Here is a 14844-nt window from a genome sequence, read left to right on the forward strand (position 1 = left end):
GCGCTTATGAAAGCCACTGGAAATGTCCATGTTCTTTTACCTGTCATCCCTCCAATCAACACAGTCCTGAGGGCTGTTGAGTCTCAGTTGTGAAGTGCAGAGAAGTGCAGTTGTGGCATCACTGGCCAGTTCCCTGTGGACATTCTGCAGAGGGAAAGAAATGTTGTTTGCCCCTATGCAAGGCACAGACCGCACAGCAAGTGTGTTGCAGTCCATAGCAAAACAGCAACATTCACCAGTCAGGTAATGGCAGCTGATGACACCCACTGTCCCTCCAGTCAGCGAAGAGGGAGTGGGGTCTGGGGACTGTGGCCTTAGACTTCCCCAGGCCCTGCAGCAGCAGCAGCAGCAGCAGCAACCCACCAGCAAAGGAGAGCTTCTTAACTGCCAGTCTCAGGGCCAGGAACAACAATGGCCGCTGCAGGAACGCTGCCCCAGGACGATGGCAGAGCGTGGACCACGGGGTCTGAAGCTGGGCTGAGCTACAAAGTGGCAAAAGAAGCCCAGAGGAGGAGGGAAGGCTGCAGCAGGCCTTCGGGGAGCTGGCCTGCTGGGGCTGGGACAGCCTGAGGGCATCTGGCAGGAACAGATGTCCAGGGCCTCTGGGAGAGCCCCAACAGAGCAACGTACCAGGCCAAGAGACGCCCCATTGGAACAGAGGCCACCTGGGGCCAGGTATGCCCTGCAAGTCCAGGAGGTGACTGCCTGGCACAGTAACTGGCCTACCCACCTTCTGCTGAGATGGGAGAGCGGGGGTGGGGGGGGAAGAGAAAGGGCCATTAAAGGCCGTCGCCCAGGAAGGGGCAGACCCAAGGGATAGAAAAGAAGTACTGGGGAGGAGATGGTTAGCTGGTTCCAACCAAGCAGCCATTGGCTCAGGCATCCTGGGGGACTTATACCAGCGATGATCCACTCACAGGCTCCATAAAAAGCCCACAGGACCGTGTGTGTGTGTGTGTGTGTTTGTTGTGTGGTTAAGGTTAAGGTTGCAGGGATACCTGCCAGAGCAGGGCATGACATGGCAGGTGGTCCAAGTGCCCTCCCCCCATAGCCCATAGGGGATGGTCACCCATGCAGCAGACTGGATGCCCACCCCTTCCACAGCAAGAGCCTTGAAAGCATAGCCCCTCCCCCCATACACAAAGCAGACCAGCATCATGACTGTTGTGCCAGCAGGGTAGTTTGCAAGGAGTCATGGGAGCAGACACTTGATCCCTAGCTGCAATACTAAATATGATGTGCAGAGTCTCAGAAATGAATGGAATAAGGAGCTAGATCAGCCTGTTTTGCCTGAGCAATGCAATGTGGCCCTAAACCCTACCTCTTTTTTTCTGTGGACCTTAGGCTGCCAAGGATCCGTTTTGGGACCAGTGCTCTTTAACCTATTCATAAATGACCTGGAAGTAGGGGTGGGTAGCGTGGTGGCCAAGTTTGCAGATGATACCAATGTAGGGTGGTGAAAACCGCAAAGAATTGCGAAGAACTCCAAGCGGACCTTGATAAATTAGGTGAGTGGGCTAAGAAATGGGAAATGCAATTCAATGTAGCAAAATGCAAAGTGATGCTCATAGGGGCAAAAAATCCAAACTTCACAAACACGCTACAAGGGTCAGTGCTATCAGTCACAGACAAGGAAATGGTTTTGGGCGTCTTAGTTGATAGTTCCATGGGAATGTCAACTCAATGCATGGCAGCTGTGAAAAAGGCAAACTCTATGCTGGGGACAATTAGGAAAGGAATTGAGAATAAAACTGCAAGGATTGTCATGCCTTTATATAAAGCAGTGGTGCGACCGCACTTGGAGTACTGTGTTCAGTTCTGGTCGCCACATCTCAAAAAGGATATCGAAGAGATAGAAAAAGTGCAGAGAAGGGCAATGAGGATGATTGAAGGATTAGGAGCACCTCCCTTATGAGGGGAGAGGCTGCAGCGTTTAGCTCTTTAGCCTGGGAGAGGAGACGGCTGGAGGGGACATGATTGAAGTCTACAAAACTATGCATGGGGTAGAAAGTGATCGGAGAGAAATTTTTTCTCTTCTCACAATACTAGAACCAGGGGGCATTCATTGAAAATGCTGGGGGAAAGAATTAGGACTAATAAAAGGAAACACTTCTTCACGCAACGTGTGATTGGTGTTTGGAATATGCTGCCACAGGAGGTGGTGATGGCCACTAACCTGGATAGCTTTAAAAGGGGCTTGGATAGATTTATGGAGGAGAAGTCGATCTATGGCTACCAATCTTGATCCTCCTTGATCTGAGATTGCAAATGCTTTAGCAGACCAGGTGCTCTAGAGCAGCCGCAGAAGGCCATTGCTTTCACATTGTGCATGTGAGCTCCCAAAGGCACCTGGTGGGCCACTGCGAGTAGCAGAGAGCTGGACTAGATGGACTCTGGTCTGATTCAGCTGGCTTGTTCTTATGTTCTTACCTGTTCAGCAAAAAATTATGTTTATGATATACTGGACACCAAAGAGCTTTTTAAGTAAAGAGCAAAGTAAAGTGTCTAATTACTAGCACTGTGACTCACACAACATGTCTTTCAAACGTAGGCTTTGGGCCTGTCCAGTCGTCTTGTCCATTAGTCTTGTCAATTTTGTATTCTAATATTCATCGCTTTTGGACTTTTGAGGCAGAGCCAGAAGCATAAAGCTGGACCCGGTGAGGGCAGAACCTGCCAGTTCAAGGCTGGCCTCCCCCTGGCCTGGTCCACCTTTTCACTGCTGGCTTTGAGGTGGAGCCTGAAGTTTAAATCTAGACCCAGCTGAGCCCAGCCTTGATCTGCGTCCCTGCCCCTGAGCTCCACGTGGAATTGGGGGAGTTCCATGGTGTTCTCCCCTCAAGTAGCGCCCAGGGCACAAGCCCTTGCTTGCCCCGTCCTTGATTGTGTGTGATTGCTGTGGGGTGAGCCCTGGAAATCTGGGCTTCTTTTGGAGACCATACTGACATATCTTTCCATTTCAGACTCCTTCCTAGTTAGCTACAAGAAACTAGTGAGAACAGAAGAGGTTTTGTTCCGAAAACTGTCAGACTAACGCAGGGGTCTGCAACCTGCGGCTCTCCAGATGTTCATGGACTACAAATCCCACCAGCCCCTGCCAGCATGGCCAATTGGCCATGCTGGCAGGGGCTGATGGGATTTGTAGTCCATGAACATCTGGAGAGTCGCAGGTTGCAGACCCCTGGACTAATGATTTCACCATGGGGAGGTCCACCAACATGCATGAATGTTCAGAAATTAAGAACAGAGATTTTGTTTTGTTAAACAGTGTAGTACTTATATCTTAAGTATTCAAATTTGAGGTAAAGACATTTAGGATTCAGTTATATTTTCCACGCATTTTGGCCTGGCTGTCCTGACACCAGGGCCTACCTTACCGCTCAGTTGTTTCCCTGACTGCAGGGGTGTCTTTCTTGTCTTCGTGGCCCCCCTACTTGCTTGCTCGCTTAGTCACCTCCATGGGCACCTTTGGGGTTATGTTGCTTTGATGAATTTCGTGAGGGCAGTCAACCATGCTGGTGTCCCTCTGACTTCTCTCCCAGATGGAACTGTGTTGACTATTATATGTATTGATAATGATTCATTAAGAAACTTGTAGTTGGCCACAGTTATGGTATCCATAAAGCTATCAGTTGTTACATCTGAGACAATTGCTATTATGATTTCTTTGGTCCTTATCTGCCCTAACATCCCCCACCCCTGACATTTGAATATTTGTTCTGTTTCAGAGACACTCTCTCCTTTCATATCCACTATATCCAAGTTGATGTTCGCAGCTTTATAAAGAACATTTTCTTCTCAGTTGATTTCATAAGATTTCATAAAACTGCTGGACAGATACAACCTTAAATTATGGGAGATGAGCATGTTCATTTTTTGTGGAAGCTCAGCAAAGAATCAGTAGATGTTACCATCTCTTAAGGCAGTCCATTCCAGTAGCAGAACGTTAGGTGACCGTGCCAAAAGGAGAAGGAAACTCCGGGAGCTGCTGGGCTGATTTAAGCCAGCGATGGTCTCTATATAGGTTAGAAGACTGTCAGTAGAGAAGGTCATGTATACAGTCACTAATTACTAAATGGCTTAACTTAGCCCTGTAAGTTTTTAAAGGGAAAGACCCAGTATGATCATCTTCTCAGCTATTGGTTTAAACCAAGTTTGAGTTTAAGGCCAGTTGCATTACAAAGGAAGTTGTTCTAATCACTAATGAACAGAAGTCAAATTCTAACTGTGAAGGCTGCTGGCCAGATCAAATTTGTAAGCAATCTCTAATCAGCTTCTAATTTAAGAATCACAGAGGGTACATATCTAGGCACTTCACACATTTGCTCAAAAAATTAAGTCAAATTACTTCAGTAGAAGGAACAACCTCTTGTACCCAGAGCAGTGCTCAAACTTTATCTGCCTAAGGTTGTTCTGTTTGTAAGGAATGCTAGCAATTTGTCTGACCAATACTGTTCTAACACCCCTTTCTTATTTCTGATTTGTTTGGGGTATGTGTGGGCAGCCTTCAGAATACAGTTACTACCTTGGCTCAGGATCTCGAGCTTCTTCTAGAGCTAGTTCTGCTCGTGCAAGTCCTGTGGTGAGCATCTCTTTCCTTCTTCTCTTTGCCCTGTTGTGCATGGCTTTGTTTCTTTGTTTCCCGTGTTTATTTGTATAAAGTTGCTGTACATTGCTTATTAAATTCAGATTAGAATGTTAAAGTTGACTGACTTCTAGAATCATTAGACTGTTTACATAGTATTTAAAGCTGTTTTCCCCAGTTTCATTGGAGCTTAGTGAGCTGTTCCTTGATAACTTACTTTTGTGCATGTGATTTCCTGAAGGCAAATTAGATGAGACACTGGAAGATTCATAATTGGTCTCCTGTTTTTTGAATGCCTAACAGAATTGGTTGGATAGCTTGAATCAGGACAGAGAATGGGGACCCAGAATGTGTTTGGCTTTCACCTGTACTGCTTTCTGGATCTAAATTTCCCCCTTCCCTCCAAAACAAACAAACAAAAACAAACAAACTCCTATCAGTTGCCCCCCAAAGTTATAAGCCAACGTGGAACAAAGGTATTAGAAATACAGTGAACTCACCTCCTTTACTCTCTCTTCTCTGGCTGGTTCCAGCTTGAGCTTTAAATAGCAACTGCTGCAAGAAAGCAGGTGATTCCTGGTGATCCTGATTTTTTCCATGCAGATGGATTCATGTGGGTAGCCATGTTGGTCTGAAACAGCAGAAAGGAAGTTTGAGTCCAGTGACACTTTTAAGATTTACATGAATAAAACTTTGTTGGTCTTAATGGTGCCACTGGACTCAAACATTCTTTCTGATTTTTTCCATGTAGGGCATTGAGAACAAGAGAGAGAGAGAGCCAGTGATGACCGCTGAACGTAGGAAGTGCCAGGGTTCTGTGTTTCTGGGCAGAGGGAGGCCATGGCTCAGTGGTAGAGCACCCCTGGTGAGACCCCAAAGAATGCTGTGAAGCAGGACAGGCAATACTGACCTTGATAGACAAAGGGCTTTCTTAGTATAAGGCAGATTCACATATGTCCATTGTGAAAGTATTATGGATATCCTAGACTTGAGAATGTATATACTCTCCCAAGTAAATATGGAGTCCTTGGGAAGTTTCAGAAACCCCCCCACCCCCTCAGCTAAAGATTGGAATTCTTACCTGTTCCCCAAGGAACGGGGACACGCCTCACTGTGTCCCTGCTCTGAGGTGCATTAAGAAGTTACTGGGATAGGGGTAGGCTTAGACTTAATGAAAGAGCTCATGCAGCCTGCAGAGTCATAGGCTGCCAGGAGCCAGCTGAGCCAAGCAGTCCATGTGGAGTGTGTGGTTCCTTCAGGGGTCAGGCAACTCAGACTTGGGCTGTAGTGCTTATGCCATGGGTATTGCCTACACCCGTGGTGGCGAACCTATGGCACTCCAGATGTTCATGGACTATAATTCCCATCAGCCCCTGCCAGCATGGCCAATTGGCCTACACCCACTACTCTCATTGCCAGCATCGTCTTCTTAACACACTCCTGGTGGTTGGGCTTTTGTGATGGCACTGTGGAAAGCCTGTTTTGGTAGAGGTAGATGTCATATCTTGGGGACTGTCTTCCTTGGACCACAAGGCCATACCTCTTTCATGGTTTGAGGTTTTCTGGGTGGCTGAGAGGAAGTCATCTGCCAGGCTCTCTCTTGCCTTTGTTGCAGACATACTGGTTTGCTTGAACTGCTTGAATCAGGAGCTTTTCTTTGTAAATAATGTGAACCCAACTGGGGAGGATCCCTTCCTTTTGCGCCCCTGATTCGCATTTGGTAAAATTAATTCATTCCTGTATTCATTTTAATTATTTGCAACAACAAAACAATATCTCATAGACAGGAAATAGTTTATATTACAATTCCAATCAAAGAAGATAAAGAAAACATCAGACTGCAGCAGCTATATGTGACCATGTTAATTTCTCACATGACAAAAATCTTACAACAAAGACTGCTATCATATATAAAATGAGAAGATGTTCAATCAAAATTGAATGGAGACCGTATTGCAAATTTATATCAATTACTAGACCATGTGAGAGAATTTCAGAAGAAAATCAGCTTGTGCTATAAGGAGGGCAAAGCTTTTGACTGTGTGGGTCCTGAAAAGCTGTGGTTGGTTTAAAAACAAATAGAGGTGCCACAGCACCAGGTTGTTTTGGTGTGCAACCTGTGCTCTGGATAACAGACTGACAGGAAGAAAGTGGGTTAATTTAAAATGTGGTGTTGGAGAAGAGTTTTATGGATACCGTGGACCGCCAAAAAGAAAAAATGTGGCTTCTAGATCAAATGAAGCCTGAACTGTCCTTAGCAGCTAAAGGCTGTCATGTTTTGGGCACATCGTGAGAAGAGAAGGGTGGCTGAAAAGACCATAATTTTAGAACACGTTGAAGGCAGCAGGAAAACAGAGAGATTCATCAGATCAACCAAACAGATCGATGCCTTTCTTAGGAGCATTTTGTTTGCAGTTCATTGTAGTAGTTACACCCCATCCCAATTTATATATTTTGGAGATATCAGTGGATTTACATAACACTCCCAGCCGCTTCGTTTTGGTGGCAGCGCGGCGGGGATAATATATCTGCATGCACAATTGTGACACTTATTATTAAAGGTCAAATAAAATTTACTTACATTGTGTGTGTAACCCTAGGGTTTTCAAGGCAAGAGACGTTCAGAGGTGGTTTGCCATTATCTTCCTCTGCATGATGACCCTGATATTTCTTGGAGGTTGCCCATTCAAATGTTTAGCTTCTGAGATCTGACAAAATCAGCCTCGCCCAGCCTGGGACTATCCAGGTCAGAGCACAATCTTCGCTTGGATATTTAACGTTTATTTTATTGAGCTTCTCTTTACTGTGTAGCAGGTACAGATAGTTCACAGGATCTGTGAGTAACAGAGTTTAAGATACAATTTCCAGTTGTCTACATGTTGCAGAAAATGGATTTTGGACTAGTTTCCTGTGAGGACTTTATTTATTTATTTATAAGAAAGAGCCTGCTGGATCAGACCAGAGTCCATCTAGTCCAGCACTCTGCTACTCGCAGTGGCCTTTGGGAGCTCACATGCAGGATATGAAAGCAATGGCCTGCTGCTGCTGCTGCTGCTCCCGAGCACCTGGTCTGCTAAAGCATTTGCAATCTCAGATCAAGGAGGATCAAGATTGGTAGCCATACATCGACTTCTCCATAAATCTGTTCAAGCCCCTTTTAAAGCTATCCAGGTTAGTGGCCATCACCACTTCTTGTGGCAGCATATTCCAAACACCAATCACGCGTTGCGTGAAAAAATATTTCCTTTTATTAGTCCTAATTCTCCCAACATTTTCAATGAATGCCCCCTGGTTCCAGTATTGTGAGAAAGAGAGAAAAATTTCTCTCAGTCAACATTTTCTACCCCATGCATAATTTTACAGACTTCAATCATATCCCCCTCAGCCGTCTCCTCTCCAAACTAAAGAGTCCCAAACGCTGCAGCCTCTCCTCATAAGGAAGGTGCTCCAGTCCCTCAATCATCCTTGTTGCCCTTCTCTGCGCTTTTTCTATCTTGAGAATGTATATTTTATTGGATTTAGTATTCCACTCTTCCTGACCTAATGGCCAGGCTCAGAGTGGCTAAAAAATACCAGAACAATACATTATATCAAAACAATCAACAAGGTTAAAGTAATAACAACAATAAAATGTTAAAAACCTCCAGATGATGCTTAGTTAATTCTTGAAAACAATTTAGAAGTGCCAACAGGATATCCCAGTTACAATCAAATGAATATCTCCTGAAGGCGGAGGGTGTCTCGTGGGTTGTTCCATTCTCTTACCCAGTCTCATCCAGATCGGTGCCAACTAACACCGTGGCTCGTAGGCTCCTGTGGTTGAAGCCATGGCAAGCTGACTCACATTCTAAGACTGTGGTTGCAGGGTTCAATTTTCATGGAGTCAAGCTGTTTGGTAAAGACCTTGATAACATCCTTACAGTGGTAGCAGCAGTGTCGTAGGAGGTTAAGAGCTCATGTATCTAATCTGAACCGGGATTGATTCCCAGCTGTGCCACCTGAGCTGTGGAGGCTTATCTGGGGAATTCAGATTAGCCTGAACACTCCCACACACGCCAGCTGGGTGACCTTGGGCTAGTCACAGCTTCTCGGAGCTCTCTCAGCCCCACCTACCTCACAGGGTATTTGTTGTGAGAGGAAAGGAGATTGTAAGCCCCTTTGAGTCTCCTGCAGGAGAGAAAGGGGGATATAAATCCAAACTCCTCCTCCTCCTCCTTCTTCTTCTTCTTCTTCTTCTTCCTCCTCCTCCTCCTCCTCCTCCTCCTCCTAACACCAAGGATAATCGAAAGATCTTACCCGAGTCGGTCAGAGTGGACAAGACGACCTCTTTTTGTCCTCAGTTGCGACCTTTTCGTCCCTTTCGCTCCTACTTCAGACCTCCCAGGGACAACAGACGATCATCCTGGCAGCCCTCCGGGTTCGGTCGTGGACATCAGCAGAACCGGCAATCAGGAAATCAGGGCACTCGGCCTTTCTGTACCCAGCAGGGAAAATCAGCAGGACGCTCAAGAATTCCGGATCGGGGGTCGCCTGTCTCGTTTCACTCTCCTATGGCAGGGGCCTCATGTGAACAAATGGACTCAGGAAGTTGCTCGTTCAGGTTACTGCCTGGAGTTCAAATCCTGGCCCAGGCCTGTGTTTATTCCAACTCCGCTCTCCAGCAATCCCACCAAGTGCCGCCTCATGCAGGAAGCCATCCTGCACCTTCTGGAAATCGGGACAATAGAATGCGTGCCCCCCCCCCCATCAGCGCTACTCCGACGTCTATTCCCATCTCTTCTCAGTCCCCAAAAAGAACGGGGACAGAAGAGTGATACTCAACTTTAAGTACATCAATTGGCACCTGCGCATCTTCAGGTTCAGAATGGAGACACTGCGCTCCACTGTTGGGGCGATCCATCCTGGCGACTTCCTGGCATCACTCGATCTGTCAGAGGCCTATCTCCACGTCCCAATCAATGCTGCTCATCGGAAGTTCCTAAGGTTCGCGCTCGGAGATCAGCACTTCCAGTATGCGGCACTCCCGTTTGACTTGGCCACGGCACCACGGGTGTTCACAAAGATGCTGGTGGTTCCCATAGCGCACCTACGACAACAGGGTGTGCACACGTACCCTTATCTCGACGATATCTTGATTCGGGCCAGGTCTCTACAGCAGTGCCAGTCAGCTACTCTGCTGGTTCTCCGGACTCTCCAGAGCTACGGCTTTGTGGTCAACATGGAAAAGAGTGTTTTGACTCCTTCCAGGTCCATGGAACATCTGGGGGCCCGGATCGACACCTCCATTTGCACCTTGTATGTTTCAGAGCTCAAGATCAAGAAGATTTTGGAGGCCATGGCAGCAGTTCTCTGGGTGTGTCGCCTTTTCCTGCTCAAGTTATCCAGTCTCCTCGGTCTCCTCTTGTCCGTCTCAGACATGGTCCAATGGGGCAGGGCCCATCCAGTTTCTTCTCCGGCCCTTCTCTTTGCAGATAGCGCACAAACAACATCGTTTGGTAACAATATCGTCCTCTGTCAGGCTAAGTCTCACCTGGTGGGCGCACAGGCGGAATCTGAGCACAGGAAAGGTTTTTCTTCCGGATCCCAGACAAGTCCATCACATTTTGACAGACGCCAGTCTCTCCAGTTGGGGAGCAACTCTCAGGGAGCACTTCGCGCAGGAGACTTGGTCGTCCCAGGAGTCTCTTTTGCCCATCAATGTGCTGGAGACGAGGGCCATCCTCCTTGCCCTGGGGCAGTTCGTTCGCCTAATCAGGGACTCTCATGTCATCATCCACACGGACAACGTCTCAGCGAAGTGTTTCCTGAACAATCGGGGGATCCAGATCGTCAGTGCTTCACAGGGAAGCTTCCCGGATCCTACTCTGGGCAGAATGACATCTGTTGTCCATCAAAGCGGAGCACATGAAGGGGTCCCTCAACTCTTAAGCGTATTGGCTCAGCAGGACTGCAGTACAGCCATCAGTATGGAGGCTCAAGCAAGAGGTGTTTCAACAGATTGTCTCCAGAATGGGACAACTGGTCATGGACTTGTTTGCCGCCCCGGACAATTGTCAGGTACCTCTGTTCATGTCTCGGGTTTTCCACAGGGAGGCAGTGGCGATGGATGCTCTGTCAGCACCTTGGCCGTCCGGTTTGATGTATGCCTTTCCACCAATCCTGCTTATCGCCAAACTGCTGCGGAGGATCGTGATTTCCAGGGCAGAAGTGATTCTTGTGGCACCCAACTGGCCCAGACGTCCGTGGCTATCCTCGATTCTGGAGCTGATGGTGGTGCAACCATTCCATCTTCCATTGCTGCCCGATCTCCTCACGCAGGGCCCACTCTGGCATCCGGATTCTGGTTGGCTCGCCTTGACCGCCTGGAAAGGCGCAGGTTAACTCGTAAAGGCTATTCTACAAGGGTGGTCTCCACTATTCTAGCTGCTAGGCGTGACTCTACCATCCACATATAAAATAGTTCCTGGAAGGCCTTTGTCCGGTGGTACTCCAGAAAGCGTTTCTCTATGGACAAGCATTCGCTTCCTTTGGTCATGGACTTTCTTCAAGAGGGTTTTGAGTCAGGTTTGCGAGTCTCCACATTACGCAGGCAGTTGGCAGCCATAGCTACGGTCTGGCCAGATTTTCAGGGATTCCCCATAGCTAGGCACCCAGATATAGTTAAGTTTCTAAAAGGGGTCCAACAGACACAAACCCCCCTTCCCCCACAGTGCATCTTTTTCCCTCCTGGCGGCTGCATGTGGTGTTGTCTGCTTTGACTAAGTCTCCCTTCGAGCTGGTCCAGTCGATACATTTAAAGTGGCTCAGAATGAAGCTTCTTTTTTTGGTAGCAATAACATCTGCCCGAAGAGTGTCTGAGTTGCAGGCACTTTCAGTTAATCCAAATTTCTGCTCTTTCTCCCCAGATGGTGTCACACTGTGGCTAGATCCGGCTTTTCGTCCAAAGGTGGCCTCACCCTTTCATCTTAAGCAGGTCATAGTTCTCCCAAATTTTTGTCCAAGGCCAGAGCATCATCTAGATGTGAGAAGGGCCCTGAAGACTTTCCTTATTCGCACGGAGGCGGTTCGTCAGTCCGAGTCACTGTTTATTAATGTATCTCCTCCTAGGCTGGAGCTTTCCATGTCGAAAGCAGCCATCAGCTCAGGCATCAAGGCATGCATAATAGAGGCTCATAAGGCCCTGAACCTTCCAGTCCCACAGGGAATCACAGCACACTCCACCAGGAGTGCAGCTGCCAATGCGGCTCTCTACAAACAGGTCTCTTTAGAGGACATTTGTAGGGCGGCCACCTGGTCCATGCCTTCATCTTTCATGAGGCATTATAAGCTTCTAACCTCAGCAGCAGTCAGGCTTCCTTCGGTAGAAGGATACTGGAGCACGTTGTTGGGGATTAATGTTGGCCATCCCTTATTTTGGGAATACTGCTGTGGGAGGACCCACACAAGATGGCTCCCCACCTCCATGAGAAAGGTCCATTGGATACTTACGTGAAGGGTCTTTCTCATGAAGGTGGGGAGCCATCTTGGCCCTCCCTCACCGACATTCTTCTTTGACATAGTGCTTTACGTATTGGTTATTGGTTAGAGTTTTTTCTTTGCCTGGCGGTTCTTTTTCTTTAGCCCTTCCATGGTGGTTTGATGTTATATGTTTAGGGTTTAACAGTTCCTCTGCTTCACTGTTTCTCTTGTTATCAATATCACTGTCCTATCAGTTTTCTGTCGATTGGTAGTCGATTGGTAGCTCGGTAGTCGATTGGTAGCTCGGTAGTCAACATACTGGAGAAGATGTCTGCCGAACAGGGCACAGGAAGTGGCTAAAAGTTGGTTTGCTGTCTCTCTGAGATGGAGTGAGCACAACCCACACAAGATGGCTCCCCACCTTCATGAGAAAGACCCTTCATGGTAATTATCCAGTGGACCTTTCTAAAGATGGAGAAGGTTACGTGAGAGACCCACTTGATAGAAAATCTGAAGTGGCCCATAAAAAGGCACACGAGTGGCTGGCAACGGTCATTAAGATTCTGATTCCGACCGCCACTCTTTCCAGAGCAAGTGTATTATAGACATCCTTCCCCCGGAAGAAGGGGCTGCGAGGGAAGGTTTAGCGAGATTAATGTTAGGATCCACCTTTTTGGCAGATGCATCCTCAGATGCCATCAGTTTAGCCTCATGGTCCATGTCTTGTTCAGTGGCAGCCAGGAGAAACCTGTGGCTCCGGTCCTGGCAGGCAGATCTTCAGTCTAAAGTGGTGGTGGCAGGTTATAATTTTTATGGTCAGAAGCTGTTCGGAGCCGATCCTGACCAGGTCTTAATTACTACCAAAGATAACAGGAAGACCCTGCCCAGACAGGTTAGGCAGGATAATAACACTGGGTGTCGCTATTTTCGTGCTCATAGCACCCTGCCACGGTTCAGTTGAGAGAACAAGTGATCCAATTGGACCCCGCAGCAACCAGCCAGGGGGAAAACAAACTATAGGCCTTTTGGCAGAGGGGCCAGGTTTCCTAGGGTCAACAAAAATTCCAGGAAGCCCCATTGGGAGGTTGCCTGCTGGTCTACCACCGCCGCTGGAGCCCACCACTAGTAGATCAGTGGACAGAGGACGTAGTAACATACGGATATTTAATAGAATTTGCCAGGCTTCCTCCTCACAGGTTGTTACCTTCACCCATAAGCCAAAACCCAGACAAGAGAGCCAGAACAGCAGCAGCAATTTCCCATCTCCTAGATATCAAAGCTGTGAAATTTGTGCCAAGCTTGGAATGGCGCACCGGTATTTATTCCCACTTCTTCATGCTACTGAAGAGGTTAGGAGATTGGTGGGCCATTCTGAACTTGCGCTTTGTAAACCGTCATATTTGCCTACGCCATTTCAAAATGGAAACGCTTCGCACTATCACAGCAGGGAGAGTTTCTGACATCGTTAGACTTGACAGAGGCATACCTCCATATAACCATTCATCCAGCACATTGCAAGTATCTTTGGTTTGCAAGCGGCAACCTTCATCTTCATTTCAGAGCCTTGCCTTTTGGGCTGGCATCCGCCCCACGTGTGTTTTCAAAGGTACTGTTACCACCAGTAGTGCAGCTGAGATGGCAAGGGGTGCATGTCCACCCTTATCTGGACCACCTGCTCATCAGGTCCAGCTCCCTGCAGCAAGCATGCCTAGATGTTCTCCAGGCACAAAGAACTCTTCAGTACTTCGGCTTCCTAGTGAATCTGCAGAAGAGCACGGTACAGCCGTCTCAGCAGATGGAACACTTGGGTGCAGTAATAGATACGACAGTCAACTGTCTGTTTCTTCTGCTGGCCAAAATTCTAAAGATTCGTGAGTTAGCATTGCAAGCAATCAAGGAGAGGAAGTCATCCCTAATGAGGTTAACCAGTTTAATGGGACTATTTACGGCAGCGATCGATACCCTGCAGTGGGCCAGATTACATTCCAGGGAACTACAAGCCTTCCTTTGTCCTTTTCAATTGGAGATTGCACAAAAGAAGGACCAGTTGTTGGTGGTACCCATGAGGGTCAAAATAAGACTATAATGGTGGACATCCACAGCAAATCTGTCACGGGGAAAATGCTATCTGGAACAGCCCACACTACAAATATTCACAGATGCAAGTCTCACCGGATGGGGGGCTACCTGCGACCAACATACAGCGCAAGGACTGTGGCCAAGCTCAGCACCGATAAATCTCGAGTCAAGGACAATTTACCTGACGTTACTTCAGTTCAGCAACTTAATTCAGGGCCAGCACGTACTCATACGGATGGACAATGTGGCAGCAAAGGCATATGTAAACCACTAAGGAGGCACACGCTCCTCTGCGCTTCAGAAGCAAGCAACCACGTTGTTAGCATGGGCGGAGAAACATCTGGCATCGCTCCGAGTGGAGCATATCAGCGGGCAGTCGAACGCAAGGGTGGACTGGTTGAGCCGTCAGGTACTTTTGAATGCGGAATGGAAACTGCATCCGCAGATTTTCCACCAGGTGACGAGCAGGTTCGGCTATCCAGTAGTGGATCTGTTCGCCTCGCCGCAGAATTTCCAGGTACCACAGTTCTTCACCCACTATTACCATCCAGCTGCTACGGGGACAGACGCCTTAATGTCACCTTGGCCACAGGGGACAGTGTACGCTTTCCCTCCAATTCTACTTCTGCCACGTCTACTGCGCAGGCTTTTGAGAGAATGCAACAAAATGATTCTGGTCGCTCCCTATTGGCCAAGAAGACCATGGTTCACGGCCATCATTC

At 47.8% G+C, this 14844-nt stretch overlaps 1 protein-coding gene across 16 annotated transcripts in view; it reads left to right on the forward strand.

Moving 5' to 3' along the window:
* Positions 1-14844, forward strand: part of LOC125427328 (leucine-rich repeat flightless-interacting protein 2-like) — a 121009-nt gene that overhangs the window by 50742 nt on the left and 55423 nt on the right. For 12 of the 16 annotated variants that reach the window (XR_007243666.1, XM_048486601.1, XM_048486596.1 and 9 more), the window contains one exon: positions 4505-4582. The exons of the other annotated variants lie outside the window; for them this stretch is intronic. Coding sequence is in view for 11 of the 12 variants with exons in the window: in XM_048486601.1 (XP_048342558.1) it covers positions 4505-4582 (78 nt within the window). In the remaining variant the exon portion in view is untranslated. The remainder of the gene's footprint in view (positions 1-4504; positions 4583-14844) is intronic. 16 annotated transcript variants of the gene reach the window in all.

Source organism: Sphaerodactylus townsendi, linkage group LG02 (assembly GCF_021028975.2).
Source record: "Sphaerodactylus townsendi isolate TG3544 linkage group LG02, MPM_Stown_v2.3, whole genome shotgun sequence".
Lineage (NCBI taxonomy): Eukaryota > Metazoa > Chordata > Lepidosauria > Squamata > Sphaerodactylidae > Sphaerodactylus > Sphaerodactylus townsendi.